Source organism: Pholcus phalangioides, unplaced genomic scaffold (genome assembly GCF_987345545.1).
Source record: "Pholcus phalangioides strain wild (caught in Gottingen) unplaced genomic scaffold, Ppha-v1.0 ptg000010l_1, whole genome shotgun sequence".
NCBI classification, from domain to species: Eukaryota; Metazoa; Arthropoda; class Arachnida; order Araneae; family Pholcidae; genus Pholcus; species Pholcus phalangioides.
The window spans coordinates 39,506,116-39,522,879 of NW_028301603.1; the positions used below are offsets into that span (position 1 = coordinate 39,506,116).

The following is a 16,764-nucleotide window of genomic DNA, read 5'->3' on the forward strand; positions in this document are numbered from 1 at the left end:
TTACTAGAAAATTATGTAAAAATATTTTTCGTCATTAAAATAAAGTTTTTAACCACACATATAAGAGAAGCGAAACTTTATTTATTTTACACTTTACATACAAAGGGGGAAAAAATCGAAATGTCAGCCATCATCATCATCAGGTAACGACACAAATAATACCTATTAGACTTAATGTAAGAGACCAGCTCAGCTCTCTTTCCTGTTTCCTCAAGACAGCAGGGCGATTTAAAACGGTTACATCTTAAAAGAAAGAATCTCGATCATTAACATTTCTTTTATACAACACCTAAACATTCAGAGTATAGCACAAATCGTGCAAATAGAAAAACTTTATGCAAAAGTGCTCACAGAGAAATCTCGACATTCGTAACCATTTCACTATAATACTGTTAGCGATGTAGACCGTTGTATTTCTGTAAAGAGCAGTGCAAACACTTCAATTCGAGAACAAGTAACTGCTTATAAGCACATATGCTACACTGACATGTACACTGGGTTTTAAAAGTTAAGTACGCAACAGCTTTTCACCACCAACATAACACACCACTTAAATCATGTCCCTCTAGATTGGATGGTCTGTGGAACACAAACACATTGTACTCAGACATCATGTGTCTTCTTTTCATGTGTAGTTTTGGTACAGTACTGGCAGATATGTTACCGAGTGATGGTGCAACCATGGATGTAACAGTTGTGGAGGTTACTTGGCTACAACCATGTCCAGGTGGACCATAATTGTTTTTCATCACAAACAATTACAGTCCACCAGGGGCAGCCACATGACCCGTGCAGAGGCACCAAAATATATCTCGCACAGGTGGAGATTATTTCTTGAGAGACCACTGGTTGACCCCAGGGTTACAATCCCCCCCCCCCACCCCCACTGTTGTATATTGCTACAGTAGCCAAGCGGAATTGATGAACAACCTCCACAACTGTTGCATCCATGGTTACAGCCAGAGCCACAGCATGCCTTCTCTGCCCCCCCCCCCCCCCGGAAGGGTTATTATGAAAAATAATGTCACTTGGTAAGACAATATCTGCCAGCATAGTACACTGTAGGCTCCACATGAAGGGACCTGTATGCTTGAGTACACCACCTTTACGTACCACTAACTGTCCAATCCAGAGGGACACGTTTAAAGTGGTGTGTCGTTATATCATATGAGCTGTCGTGTGCTCAACTTTAGGAAGCAAGTGTAATATCGAGGACAATGCATCATACCATTACAAATTCTGCAATTCGAAACTACAGTAGTATATATCAAACATTGCTAACATTATAACAACATCCAACTGCATGCATGTGCACTTGCCAAAACTCTCATTGCAAAACCATGGAATTCTGGAAGGCAGTGTAAAGAATCTGTTTAACAAAAACGAGCTGCAGTTGCAAATTATGCGAGACATTTCTCGGATGAAGCTGCCACATAAACAAAGTGAATACTAGAGGGAAAAGCCTATGTAAAAATCACACTTATCAATCAATGGTGCCCATTCACTTGAGTAGTATCCTAAATACACCATTGCCAGTATTGCGGCAGATCTTGGAAGCAGGTGGCAAGTACTACTTTGCTTGAACACTATAAGGTGTCTTAACTCTTTCCAGCTTCTAATTTTTGCTCATAAAAACAGCACTGTTTGTCATAATGTAATGGAATTTGCTGCGGACATATCTTGTGTGTATGAGAATGCAAAATAGTACTTTCCAGGAATTGAATCCTGACAGCTTTCTTCAGTGTAAATGAGCATCTATTGATGCTGACAGCGACCACTTTCAACACTTGCTGTGATGTCAAAGGTGCACTGAATTCTCCACAAGGGGTTTGCAAAATCCTTCCAAGATCAGCCAAAATGCTGGCAATTGTAATTTAATATAAAGGACAAAGAAAATAATCTCAATTAATTGACATATTCCATGTTTTTCATAACTGTATTTTTTACATACGAGTACATAGGAACCTCATTGAAATGGTGTAAATATGATTTTTCAGATAAGTATCTGTAATAATGCATCAAAATTTATGTTAATAGCTGATAAATTGCTGTTTTTGTTCAATGAGGAATTGGGATGTAGATTGTTGCGTGTCAAAGTATTTTCAAAATGTTTACTAGCGGTTGATATCATCACCACCAAGGGAACTTTGACCCATCAATTTAGGCTCTCGCATAGAAGAGAAATCACATTCCATCCCCATTTTAAGACCTGAAAATACTTATTGCTGATGCCGGCCACTGGAGTCCAAACCAAGCTGATTGAAAAGCCTGCAAATGAGTCATTGTACACTCATCTGCTAATTAGCACCATATAGACAGATTCCTCTTAGAAGCGATATGCCATTTATTGCACTAATATGAAGTTCAGTTTGTGTTTCCTCAGCAATTTTTGTTATGAAATAAGATGAAGATAGTCCAAGAGCAAAACATGGATCATTCATTCTAAAGCCACTATGTTCAATTGAAATTGTATGGCAGGGTATAGCACTATTTTGATTCACATTTTTTGAATTCCGCTAATGGTCAGCACCACAATGCTCCTGTATTGTATATCCCAACACATACTTCCACGTAAAAGTCACCTCTCTATAGTGACGGCCACATTGGCTTTGCATCATCTTGGGACTTTCTCGCTGCTTCGAGTCACTGATACCACTTATATTAGTGCTCAAACTTGCATCATTTATACAACCTTCTTGAAGATCCCGTAAACTATAATCCAGAATTTTAAACAAAATTCAACACATAACAGTATCACTAATCCAGAATCGTTCTACTTCACAAGAAAATCGACAATAATATACCACTTTGCTTGAACTGGAAACTAAACGATGTGATAAATGGCACTTTACCTATGAAAAATCTCTACATGTTACTAGTATACAAGGCTGGACAAATCCCAGGAGCCAGGTCACCATGGCAACTAGAAAATCAGTATTGGAGCCTATCATTTTATATGCATTATTGCTAAACTGAAGTGCCTGATACAAAATTTTTGGATTTTGTAATAATGTGTCTTCCAACATGGGAAAGGGTCATGAAGTCCGAGAAAAGTAAAACAAATCTTAATTATGATCATCTTCCTTGGGGGAAAAACATGCTTAGCTCCTAAGAAATTTGACAGGCACGTAATTTTTTTTTGTCCAGCCCTGTAGTAGTACCATAATTTCCTGTAAATTAATCTACTGTAGAAGGAAAAAGTTATGTTTCTTTTTAATGCTCTGTGGTCGATATAATGTGTGACATGAATAATTTTCAACTTTGAAACTGCATGAGAAAATTTCAGTCCAAAAACTGCAGCTGGATTTTCTCTCGCCTTTCGTGAATTTACTCCACTAATACATTTGTGAAAAATAATATAAATCTCAACATTTCATCTATCTCACCACAGTCTGAAGAGATCGCTGGAATGAATGGGTAAAAATACATGCTAATCCAGGCTATACAATGGAGATTTTTAAGAACTCTATTATCAGTTCATAAATGGGAAGCACGTTCAGAGAAATAACATATTGTTTCGTAACACAGGACTAGTTTGTAAAAGCATGCAGGTTCACGAAATTGAGTGGTGATAGCACGATTTTTTTCCTTTTAATTTTAATGATTTTTTATACAGGAAATTGCAGTAACAGAAAAGTGAATGTGACTCATTGGCAGGCTATTACGAAATTCTGTATCTTTTTGTACATCAAGAAATTACTCCAACACTTATCAGCCCATTAAAACACGAGAAAAACTAATTTATGGTAATGTTAAAAACAGAGAATTCATGTCGCAAACTTTTACATCTGATATTGAATTAACACAAACAGCTGAGATTTCTTTCTCTTTTTTTTTGGCACTCAAACATCCCCTTTTTAAAACGCAGATAATAATTAGATATCAGCACATGAACACCAATATTTGGAAGAAAACTTCGGTAAAGAGACTGAACATAAAACAATATGCTGACAGTTCCAAATTGTGCCACTGTTTTGCATGTCCAACGACCAACTCAAATCCCAAAATCACCCATAGTCCAATCACTCAAGCAAAAAATTAAATATTCTTTGGTTAACTAAAAAAAGCCAGCATATTCTGATACTCCGATAAAGCTGAGCCATACACACATCAAGAAACATGTGCCAAAGATAAAATGCATGCGAGAAATGTTTCTCCTCGTACAAACAACACTAACCAGTCTAATATATCCAATGCACCACTCTTAACTGCGAATTGAAAATAACATGTCTATAATGTACACAATATGTATATGTATGTTTATATATATTTTACTTATTACACAGTAAATTCAAACATGTGTGTGTAAAAAAAATAATCAATAAATGGATCGTAAATACACCATCTTGAAACAGTTGGCTCAAGAATCCAACTGTAACTCCTCGAAGGACTCTGTGCTGGCCTCAGAGCCGTTTGCCACGCCGTTCCCATTGTTCTCTAGGCTGTCAATGATTTCCATAGAGGGAGCGTCCTCTGCCTTTGACTGTCCTCCTCCGACCAACGAATCAACTGAGCTCACGGTTTCCGTGTGTAATTCTTCCCCGAAATCGCTACTGACTGTCCGTTGTTCAGAAGTAGGTTCCTCCTCACTTTCTGCGAGTGCCTCTGGAACAAAAAACTCACTCTGCTTCGACAGCGGGGCAGCATACATCAAGTTTTCGCCATCGCTGATCTCGATGAGAGGATATGCTTCTAATTTCTTCTCCTGGAATCGTAAAGAAAAAAGAAATTGTTAAAATTATCAGTACTGATTATACGTACAAAATTTCAATTCAAAGAACTAATAGTAGGGGAAAGCAGTAGTGCATTGTTTTAAATGTTTTTACAAGCTCTCTGCTAATGAAGTTGAAGAGCCCCCAAAGCAGAATGTTTTGCATTGTTCTGCAAGATAATTTTATGTCACAGTAAATGTGATAAATGTAGTTACTATACATAATAGCTGGTTACTATGCATTCTTACCAAGCATTTTGGTAAGTTTGACAAATTTCCCTAAAATTATCACTTTCACTGGCGATTATGCACAATGAACAAGCGGCATTGGTAAAAAAGATAAATGGAACTAAATTTATCACATTGGCTGGTTATTGTACATAGTTGCCATTACAATTATTGGTAAATATCATAAATATACCATAAGATTTGGATGACTACTAATGAGCCAAAGTCTGAACCGGATATAATGACTACTCTATTTGATGAATCCACAAGCTAAGTAAATGAAAAATTACTAAAATAAATGGTCCACATACACACCCTCCCCCATTTCAAATATAACCTTGAAAACGATATAATTTCTGCTTGTATAAGAATCATTAATTGTAATCAACAACATTTGCAATATTTGGCAATATACTAACGGTGGCTGGTGAATTAAAATCAATTATAAAAATTTTGTTAATAGTATTTCAGAGATGCCATTGATGCGCAATAACACGTCAAATACCCGGAATTTTGATTGTAACATGACAGCCTCCGGGTCATGTTTTTCTTACTAATCTTAATATCAAGAGAGACACCTGATCACATTGGGGTTTTGTGCGTTAACTATACGTTTCTTATTGCATGCTTAAATATTTTGTTTGCCAGCGGATGGCCGCGGACATCCGTTGGTAAATTATTCCAGATTATCGTTGGTCGTGTTGGGTGAACCTGGTCAGTTCGCCTGGCATGTTGCCAAACAGATTTGTTCTTTACAATAATATTTCTGGAACTTTATGTAAATTGTATCGAAATGTACTTTGTGTGACACAATAGTTTTCTTCTTGTGACGAAGTGTTTCCGCGATCCAAGTGGACCAAGAATATTTATTTCATGATCAGTATAAATACAGATTGTGTTTGTTGAACATTGAAATTTTCATTTCACGCGTTTCACGAGCTTAGTTATCTGATGTTGTAGCACAGTAGCACTTAAGTGTTTCACATATCAACTTAAATGTAACGAAACTTCATATAGCCTCAGGCTTGGAAATATATCCCGTAATGTTTTTCTAAATTTGCATTTGTGTCTTGGCAGGTCTAGATTTTTTTTATCCTTGTCATTTCATGTCAAATCACCCAGCCATGAAACCTATGGTCACAGATTTTGATTTTTTTTATTTGTTGCTTTCACCATCCTAATTAACCATGTGAAATATTATTTGCATACCTCTATAACTTTTTAAGGAAAAAATTTTAAAATTCATAAAAAAATGACAAAGATGATTTTCCCGAGGGTCGATTTTTAAGCGTCATTATTTGAGAAAACAAATCGTAACTTTTCAATTTTCAATATATTCAAGTGAAATTTTCACTGTGTTCGCAAAAACATACACAATATGAATAAAAATAATTGATACACTTACATTTGAAATTTGAACGTAAAAAAATTTGTATGTAAACTTTGTTTTTCTAGAATTTTTTGTGAGAAAAAAAAAAATGTTTAACTTATTCTTAGACCAGAGGCACAGCAGTTACCGAAACAAGTTTTATTTTACATTTCTCCTAAATATATGAAGTAAAAGACTGGAGAAAAAAAAATTTTTTTTTGACCGATTCTGGCTCGCAACACAAAATTCATCAAATTATTCAACTAGATCAATGTTTCCCAAAGTGGGGAATATCACCTCCAAGCGGAATGATGGAATGGTTGGGGGGGGGGGAATTAAGTTTGGGAAACTATGAACTAGAACTATGTATCTAGAAAAACTATGAACTAGAACTATGTATCTAGAAAAACTATGAAATCTAGAACTATGAACTATGAACTAGCTAAAATGAAACTCATCATGCCAGATTCCAATTATTATTTTTTGCTTACTGCTTCCACAATCCTTATTGACCATGAAAAATTTCATGAACTTATCTCAAAAACATTGTTTTCTAATATATGGCATAAAGGGTGGGTTACAATGAATTTCTTAAAGAGAAATTTTGAGGTCTTACCCTTAAAATAGCATTGGAACTAACAGAAATTGATTTTAATAACATATGAAAATATTTTCTTTTGAAATTTTAATTTTTTTTTTAAATATTTTTTGCATTGAAAGAATATTTTATTTCTCTCTGGGGGAGGCACATGAGCGCCCCCCCCCCCCCGCGTACGTTTCTGATCCCACCAATATACGTTAGGAAGTAGGGGGCAGTGCTGACAAGGGGCGAGTCAAAAATGGCTAAAAATTTGCTGATGCAATACTTGAACTACCCATTACACATCATTGGATCCATCGAACATTCTTTTAATCTTGAGGAGTGACACTTTAAAATCAAAGGTTTCTAAAGTTTTTCAAGAAGAATTACCAGAAAATGAATATTGAAGCACAATTAATGAAGATATTAAACAGAAAGCAAGTGATATGATTATTTTGATAGTTAATTAAAAGAAGACTCAATTCACACATAAAAACAAGGGAAAAACTGCAAATTTTAACTCTGGCCCCTTCTTTATGGAACAAGAAAAAATCTGTGAAGACGCACAGAAGAATATTCTGTGCGAAAAGCAGGAGAGCTTTTGTAAATGAAAAAGCAAAGGTGAAAAGTCGGAAAACATCACACAAGCCCACTGTGACGATGTCCACATTGCATATTCTCTACTCCAGGCTAATTGCTGCCGACAGTGAGTTGCAGTGAGCGGAACACATCTGACAGACCTGCTAGCATATAGACCAATATCTCTCAAACGTCTGTACACGGTTTGCCTTGAAACTGTGGTACCCGTGGCTGCAGATAGCTGACGAGACAGATCAGATGCTGTGCTCCATCTGCTTCTTTTGGCAGTTATTGCCAAATACCGGTCTTCATTCTGCATTGTAACTCGGGCAACCTGTACTGGAACGTCTACTGACATTTCCGTTATCTTGGAATCATTGCCAAAGCCTAGAGATGACACTTTGGGCAATGCCAAGTTCCTCAGATACTTCCATCTGAGTACGGCCACATTCCAGGCGGCCGATAATTCTACCACGTAAAAAATCATCCACATGCGTCCTCTGTGTCATAACTATTCGCTTATGGCACTGAGCGCCTTACAGAACTCTTGCGAACAATTTTACTTCTTTGCCACCATTCCTTATATACCCCCCTCTTACACTCTCGTCATTGTGACGTACTATCGGCATCATCTGGTGGCTTCCTGAAATTTGCATATCATTCTTGCAGATGTGTGTGATAATTCTACAGGTGAAATTTTAACTTTAGATTTCGATTTCTGTGTGATTCTGAATTATCCTTAATTTATGGACATGAGTGTAAAACTTGTTTTGGTAACTGCTGTGCCTCTGTTTTAAAAATAAGTATTTTGTATTGTATTTGAAAAATTGTATTTTTTCTCATGAAAAATTCCACAAAAAAAAAGTTTACATATAATTTTTTTACATATAAATTTCAAATGTAAGTGCATGAATTATTTTTATTCATATTCTGCATGTTTTTGTGAACACGTTAGTGAAAATTTCACTTGAATATATTGAAAATTGAAAAGTTACGATTTGTTTTCTTAAACAATGCAGATTAAAAATAGACCCTCAGAAAAGTCATTTTTTGATGAATTTTAACATTTTTTTCTCAAAAAGTTTTAGAGATATACAAATAATATTTCACATTGTTTAATAAGGATGGCGAAAGCAACAAGTAAAAAAAAAATCATTGAAATCTGAGACTACTGGTTTCATTTTGACATTTTGCTGGGTGATTTGAAATGACCCGGCCTTGAACGTGATCAATAAACAAACATCAACAGTGTGTATTGTTGGTTGGCCCTCAAACTGTGCAGTAGAGTATTCCACTTCATTACCCATCCAATCAGCCTCAAGAACTTCTGTCACCCCTACACTTGCAAAATAATTCTTGAATTGCATAACTCACACTGGCGAATACCAATTTTAAGCTGAACCTGATCTAGAAATTCATCTCTGGTTTGACCCGTGACTCGACTGCAGCAAAATTCCTGACTTGCCTTAGTAATAAAATGGATCATTAAATGCATTTCAGATTAAAACTTAACACTTTCGAGAGTGAGAAGCAACCATACCTTTATGTAGTTTTGAAGTTTTGGAACAACACGATTCAAGGCAATGACGACAGATACCATACTCTTGTTGGGAAAAGTGCAATAGACGACATGCTCTACAGCTGGAAGAACAACGGACTGATATCCTTTTGACTTGATCAGATTCCTCGTCTCTTCATCGACTTCACGATCGTTGTCGTTGAGAATCAACCCGACCATGTAACGCTTCTTCTGCGACTTTGAAACAAAACAATCTTGATGTTAGGCAAACATAAAAACAATAAAAACAACACATTATGCAATGGACTTTGACAAGCACCAGGTCACCACGGTGACTGAAAAATCACCAAAAGGACCTGTTTTACTCTGCAGTAACTGGATTTGTGACTCTCCTGCAATGTGTTATCCCCTGTGGTGGTGCTCATGTGGAACACATGCCACACACATGTAATAAATGATTTGGAGGCATTGTTTGTTATTTGCGTATCTTTTCTTTGACTTGTGTATGTCAGTGCTACCACGCTGTTTTTTCCCCGTCTTAAAAACATTTCTGTGACCGAGTGATGCTAACCCTGCAAACAGGCGTGTCATTTGGGGTCGGGGGCCCCCTGGCGTTACAGAATACACTAAAAATGGTATATATATACACAAATATATACATACATTCATTGAGTACATGTTCTTTGCCCCCCCCCCCCGGAGAAAGTTAAAATGACGGCCCTGCCTGCAAACCTTTTTTATTTCGGTTATTTATCCGGTTTTTATGAATTTTTAAAGTTTCTACAGACTTTTTGCCCACCCACATAATGCATGTCAGAAAACTATAGAGTACGGTTCACATTTCATAAATGCCTGTTTTAGGGACCTTGGCGAGAAAAGATGAAACTATGCATTTCTGCCTTAATTGTTATTAAAATTATCAGCCTCAATTACAGAATAAGCCGATTCCAATTTCTAGTCACAAGACCACTACAACAAGAAAAAAGTGCCTCATCTTCCTTAAGCCTTTCATTCAATACAGGGCTTGACAAAACGGGAAAAAAAATTAAGCGGCAGCCAAATATTTCAGCAGTCAATCATTTTCTCGCTTCGAGAACAGCTGTCCAAATTTTTTTCACCCTTCAAAGACTTGGCAATATACTTTCTCCCATTTGTAGATGCCAACATAAGTTTGGTTTGGCTTTATTGGTGCAAGGACGAATTAGGTGAAAGACGTAACTTCCAAAAATTTTTTTTCCCCAAATTACAATTCAGTAATCACGAGGGCTTGGAATTTTTATGACGTCATATTTCGTGATGACTAGTATATTTTCAACATTTTTGGGTCATATTTTAGAAATTTTCAAACAACAGATCACACTTTTCGGTTTGAAATTTATCGACAAACATCTGTATTGTTCCAGATGATGCCTCTCGCAGCCACTTAAGATGGCAAACCACAAAGAAATTCCACGGACAACACAAAAATTTACCCTACAGAACAGCTATGTACACAAGCAGGGATTTGGAACCAGACCTATGAATAGAAAGCGCGATCTGCAGATAAGAGAACATGTCTTCAGATTAAAATTCTACAAACTGCTCCAGTTCTGCAAAAGCTGTGCCACTTTATGATACACGAGAGGAGCTCTGAGATTATTCTACCATCTTCACACTTCTCCTTCGGCATCATGACATTGCGGAAACCATGCTGTCGCAAAACGCGCTAAGTTTGCCATTAATTTGACGAGAGTTACAGAGACATGCACCACCGATTATTTACAAGTGAAAGATAACACAATAAATGATGCATAATCATTATTTATACATAATTTTCATAACAGCATGCAGTTTTTTCAGTGATATACAGTCAAACCTCTCTGATTTGCTACAGTTTCCCAGCTTTGAGGCACAAATGCGCGAGCCAATCTCCCATTTGAAAAAGTCTCTCCGCAGAGAGCAGGCAGGCCTACACCATGATACTGACATAACATGAAAATTCAAGCATTTCCACCTTTACTTCAGAAAATGGAAGCCAAATGGCAGAATGAACACGAAAAAAGCACAACTCTACAACATAAATACATTAGAGCCAAGCAAACACTCACAATACACATTCTGTCATGTGCCGATTTGTTAGAAATTCCGTAGAGGAATGTGTACGAGGTGCATGTTCGGTTAAGAACTGTAGTAGCATTCAAACCTCTCTATCTTGAAACTGAGTTTTTTATGTTCAAATTTTTTTTTCAAGTGTTTTGTAGTAATGCCCTAATGTTCTGAAATTCTCTTCTCAACATTCTTCCGAGATTCATTGAAATTTGAGTGGTTCGTCAGATCTGGTTCCTTCATCACTGAGATGATTGGTCCTAAACTCGTTGCTTTCGTAAAGCAATTTCAAATTATCTGTTGGCTGATTTTTTGCCACGCTGAACAAGCCATCCACCCCCCCCCCCACTCTTCAATCAGTGTATCTGCATATGATCGACAAGATCCATCAACAAAATGGGCGGTAATACAAATAATCCTTTCTTATCATTCTTTCACTTCCGAAAAAAAAGCCAGAGAGGAAAAAGGAATTTTTGCGCTGTCTTTTCACTATCATTGCACTTAATTGGTCTTCAAGATAAAGAGTTTTTCGAAAATTACTTTAAGACAGAGGTGAAAATTTACAGATTTTGATTTTTTTTAATGCGTTTTTCATTTTTCGAGATATAGAGTTTTTTGAGAAAAAGGTTTCGCTATAATACCTATGTATTTTGAAAGAATTCTTTTCTTTTATTTATTTATTCAGTTGCAAAAAAATAACGTCTGCATTCTCAGAAGCCAAATCTTTGTTCTCAGAGGATTCTCTTGCTATGTTTATGAAGGGAAACTCTGAATGGCAAGCCAAGTACGTGCAGAAGATCTTGTTCATTCGAACATTCAAAATCTTCGTCGAAATCTAATACAGAGATTTTTAGGAGCGGCAGAATTGGTATTTTCATCGCTCCCATTCATCCCCCCCCCCATTTGTCTCTTCCTGTGATTCTGACACTGCCTAAAAGGCGAATGTTTAGAGTAGAAAGCATAGGTGCCAATTCACGGACTTGAAAAATCTGTAGTTTATCGCGTGATGACACACACATTCCACATGAAAGAAAACATGTCAAACAAATAAAAGGGGAAAACTCTTGACACTTTTATTGAAGTTTCAATGGATGACAATATATAAGTCCAATTTTTCCGGGATGCATGTTTCGCTGTCCCAGTTTTTTAAGCTATAATTAGCCACTTCGCTTGCTTTTGGTATCATATTTGACGACAACTACTGATTTTTCGTACTTGAAATCCTCATTCCCCTTATTTTTCCTGAGAAAACGGGGTCAGCCTGAAATTGCAAGGACTGAATGAGAGAGTATTTTCTTTAGGGGTTACCCATTCAAACAAAGCTTAATCTGAAAACTTTTGGGGATTTTTCTGTGAAGATACAAAAAATCGGAAGAATTAGATTTCTGACTGGAAGATTTTAATTAGGCTGAAAAATTGGAAGCATTGGCACCTATGAGAAAAGTTATGAAATTTTCACAAGGGCTTTTGAGGGGAGAAGATTTTCAGCCACTGCTGTGCAGTCATGTAGGTATTGTGAGGCGTTCGCATCACTTGGGTTTAAATCCCACCAGTGATGCAGTGGTGGTTGACTGAAGTTGGTTTTCTGTGGTTTCCAGCTATACACACAATTCGCTACCATTCATAAGATAGGTTGGAAATGACAGTGCCATCTATCTCGGTGGTCGCCTCAAACTAACAGCGCTGTTTTCTCCCTTGTGAAATTCACTTCCCTCTCGGTTCTACAGAGCGATCCAAAAGTCACGGAAACCGTTATAAAAAAATTTATTTCGCAAATTCTACAAACGGTAAAATTATTCAATCGTTACACTTCACTTATAGTTAGAAAATTTGATGGCAGCATTAAACATAAAAAGCATTACACCGAAACAAACTTCACGTTAGGGGATTCACAACACACACACAAACTCCAACATGTACCAATTCATTAGGAGTTCCGCAGAGGAATGTAGAAAAGGTGCATGTGTAGTTTTGTAGTAATAGTCGGCTCTCTGTATTCATGGTCTCTTTCCCAGCCTTTTCAGGGAAAAACTAAAAACCATAGAGGTAATAATTGTAGTACCAGAACAAAATATATTATGTATGCATTATAAACAAATGTACTTAAAAATGTCCCTCTTAAAGGTTTTTCCGGTACTTCTGAAAATATTTATATAAAAACTGTTTAAATGTTTCTGAAAAGTGAAAAATTTGTGAGGAAAATTTGAAACGTTGACAAAGGTTAGTTTCGTTGCTGTGGTTTCTTGTTATTGCGGCATCAATGAGTCCACAGTCAAATATATCATAAAACAAGAACGTGAAATTCGATCAGCTGTTGCTTTAGCTACACCTGCAACTATATAGCCTTGGGTCCATGTCTCTCATGTAGAAAGTTCTGTTTTTCTGTCGGCGCGATAAAAAAAAAGGGTTATGCATCGGATAGCTTGTATACTATAGTCGCCATTATTTATTCCTGAGAATCAGAAGACAAGTTCATTATGAGCCACATAGCAAAGGCTTCGTAAATTTAAATCGGCAATGAATTGTTTGCATGAAATAGACCCATCTGTGTTACGTTTTTCACACGTAGAAAAATTGGTGAAGGAAGCCTTGTGTTACTATACATACTCTAACAAATTAACTACTGCTAGCATGCATCCCGCCTACATTCCTCTGCGAAACTTCTAATGAATTAAAATACACATATTGAAATGTGAGTGCAAAGTTCCGTGAACCTGAAGTGAAGTTTGTTTCGGTGTAATGCTACCTGTATATGACCGCGCTGAAATATAAGAACGCAAGGTTTAAATATAAGAAAAAATTCACAGCGGAGCATACAAGCACGACAGACTCCAGTCGATGCAATAACTCCCCGAAAAAAGGCGGGAAAAATAATGCAGCAATAATTATTCTATGGCAGAGCCCCTGAAGCAGAATGTGCCAAAATCTGTGACGTACGTCACAGAACAATTAGCACTACTGCAGAACAATTCGGAAGAACTTTAAGAAAAAGTACAAAAAACACTATTACATGTATGGGGATTTTTACCGTAGAACATTTCCAGTCAGCCGAGGGCTCATCGCAGAACAGTGCTAAACATTCTGCTTTGGGGGCAGAGCCATCCAGTGGGAACAAAGAACAACAAAAGAATATGAAATAGGCCTACTACATATACACAACCACCACCATCTGTATTTTTTTTAAACTCTTGAGTGAAGTGTAATGATTGAATAATCATATCTTCGTAGGCCTGTTGCTCTCTGTGGCTACTACTAAACCACACATGCATCTCATCCATATTCCCCTGCGGAACTTCTAACGAATAGGTACATGTTGGAATGTGTGTGTGTATGTGTAGTGAAACCTGACATGAAGTTTGTTTCTGTGTAGTGAAACCTGACATGAAGTTTGTTTCTGTGTAATGCTGCCATCTGCCACCAGTTTATCTAACTATGAGTGAAGAGCAGTGATTGAGTAAGTGTAGGCCTGTTGCTCTCAGTGACGAGAGTTTTTAATGGGGAGATCAGCTAGCATTTGCACCTTGAAGTTGGGGACCGCAGGAAACCAACTTCAGCTGACCACCACTGTGGCGACAGCATAACAAATTAACTGCAATTTATAGAAGAAACGACATTCCTGGAACATAACTGCCCTGAATACGGTAGGACGACTGTATATATGGAGGGACCGCTGTATTACTTAAAGATTATAGTTCTGGGTTTTAACATTTTCAATCCTGTATCTGTCGATGAGGAACTCCTTGCGATAGCAATTTCTTCCTGGGGGCTTGTTGCCGTTTCTGTTATACCCCTGCATCAGGAAATTTTCCTGACAAGGACGAACTGGGTATCAAACTCGCGACACCTCTAAACATCCTTTGGTACTTTAAGCGAATATCTTATCGACCTGGGCTACCACGCCCTCGCTCCACTTGAAGCTGGGGATGTGCGATTTCACTCTATTCCATGCTGAAGATATCTGCCTTCGCTCTATTCCATGCTGAAGATATCTGCCTTCGCTCTATTCCATGCTGAAGATATCTGCCTTCGCTCTATTTAAAGCTGAAGATGCCTGCCTCCATTCCATTCGAAGCTGAAAATATCTGCCTTCGCTCAGGCGTGGACTGTGGATTCGGGGGGGGGGGGGGTAGTAGGGCAGAACAGGAACGATCACCCCCTACCAAGAGCAGGATATGGGAAATATAATTATAATACAATAATATGGGAAATTAGCCTGTCCCGTAAAATACTGGATTCAAAGAACTTACACAATTCGCCCTACCCGATAAATCGTTCTGGATCTGCACCTGCCCAACACCCCTCACCCCCTCCCAGCGTCAAAGTCGAGCCCTTTTGGCTGGCTTTTTTTTCTCTTTCCGATTCTTCGCCAAGCTTTGCATCATACATGCCAATATTAAATAACAGTAGGCAACGTAAACATGGCCCCAATTCTAAGGAAATTGCATAAAAACAAGTTATACAAATCATATAAAGGGGGTGTCACCTCCTCGCCGTGGTTGTCGTACCATATCCCGATGCACCTGAGGTCAGGTGCTATGGAGTGAGCCTCATTGAAAAGGATCCCGCTCGAGTCCGGAAAGGTGCTCTTTCCGAACTTGTAGGCGACCTCTAGGGACCCGAATGGCGACTTGCCGGTCTTGATGTCGATTTCTTCGAACAGCCCCGAGAACCACAGGAATATCAGCACCGTCAACAGCAGCAGCAGCAAAATGCCCAGTATCAAGGAAAGAATCACTATATCAACCTCCATCTTTGTTACGACGATAATAATAATAATACAATGAAAGCTTGGTTCTAGTTGAAAATTTATACAGGTAGAAAAACATGCTATGGGCTTTAAGCTGTACGCTCTTGACATATCGCAAAACTTTGGTCATTTACAAATATGAATCACTTTTAAATCTATAGCCGGGTTTTCCTAGGAATAGGTTTGCTGCGCAGCGTGAACCGAATTAGACTATTTCGCGCCAACAGAAACGAGTTACATAATCACGCTACGCGTTTGTGCTTTCCTAGCGAGGCGCATCAGATCACAGCAGGTATATAGCTTTAAAGTATATATCAAAGCTATAAAGTATATAGCTTTGGCATCAGCTACTCTGTCGTCTGCATGCTCCGGTTTTAAGGGGAGGGAAAGAAAACACACAAGAGTGAAGAGAACATCAGCAAAACCGCGCGCGGCGCACGACGCGTTTGACTCCTCCAGAAGCAGTCGGCCAATCACGCCCGACGTAAAGCGCTGTCGTGAGGCGTATTGCTCTCTGTAGGAAAACAGTCACGCTGCTTTTCTTACTGGTGAGTGGACGGCGTGTCAAGCTGGGCGAATTACGTTGCGTGCGGCACAGAAAACCTGCTCCTAGGAAAACCCAACTTTACTGGTGAGTGAACGGCGTGTCGCGCTGCGCGAATCACGTTGCGCGCGGCACAGGAAACCTGCTCCTAGGAAAACCCGGCTTATTATATTGAAAGTTATGAATAAAATTAGTTTTAATTTTGTTATATATTTTCGAGAATTATACTCACCGGATAATTTTGAATGTTGTACTGTCGTCTGACGGCGAAATCAACTGCTGAACATCTGATTCATGCAAGCTGACCATATTTTTTCGACAAAAATACCGGAAATTGAGATTCTAAATACGGGACATCGTCAGTTATCTCCAAAAATGATCCCAAGTCCAACAAAGGTGCCA

General features: G+C 38.0%; 1 protein-coding gene across 2 annotated transcripts; it reads right to left on the bottom strand.

The window, feature by feature from the left end:
- Positions 1 to 61: 61 nt before the first annotated feature.
- LOC149081448 (testis-expressed protein 264-like) lies at positions 62 to 15,844 on the bottom strand. 2 transcript variants are annotated; one of them, XM_089238378.1, is made up of 3 exons: positions 15,555 to 15,844; positions 9,008 to 9,223; positions 62 to 4,705 (listed from the first exon to the last, which is right to left on the bottom strand). In XM_089238378.1, the coding sequence occupies exons 1-3, from the start codon at positions 15,819 to 15,821 to the stop codon at positions 4,361 to 4,363; spliced, it is 828 nt and encodes a 275-aa protein (XP_089094504.1). In that variant the 5' UTR covers positions 15,822 to 15,844; the 3' UTR covers positions 62 to 4,360. The 2 variants fall into 2 exon arrangements, with proteins under 2 accessions (XP_089094504.1, XP_089094505.1); XM_089238379.1 differs by having other exon boundaries at positions 9,008 to 9,217; positions 15,555 to 15,836.
- Positions 15,845 to 16,764: the final 920 nt, after the last annotated feature.

What these genes read in the sequence shown, in the direction of transcription:
- LOC149081448 (XM_089238378.1), bottom strand. Translation starts at nt 15,821, where the DNA reads ATGGAGGTTGATATAGTGATTCTTTCCTTGATACTGGGCATTTTGCTG. An exon ending in ACGACAACCACGGCGAGGAG is followed by an intron (nt 9,224 to 15,554) that starts GTGACACCCCCT and finishes TTTGTTTCAAAG; the next exon opens with TCGCAGAAGAAGCGTTACAT. An exon ending in AACTTCAAAACTACATAAAG is followed by an intron (nt 4,706 to 9,007) that starts GTATGGTTGCTT and finishes TTACGATTCCAG; the next exon opens with GAGAAGAAATTAGAAGCATA.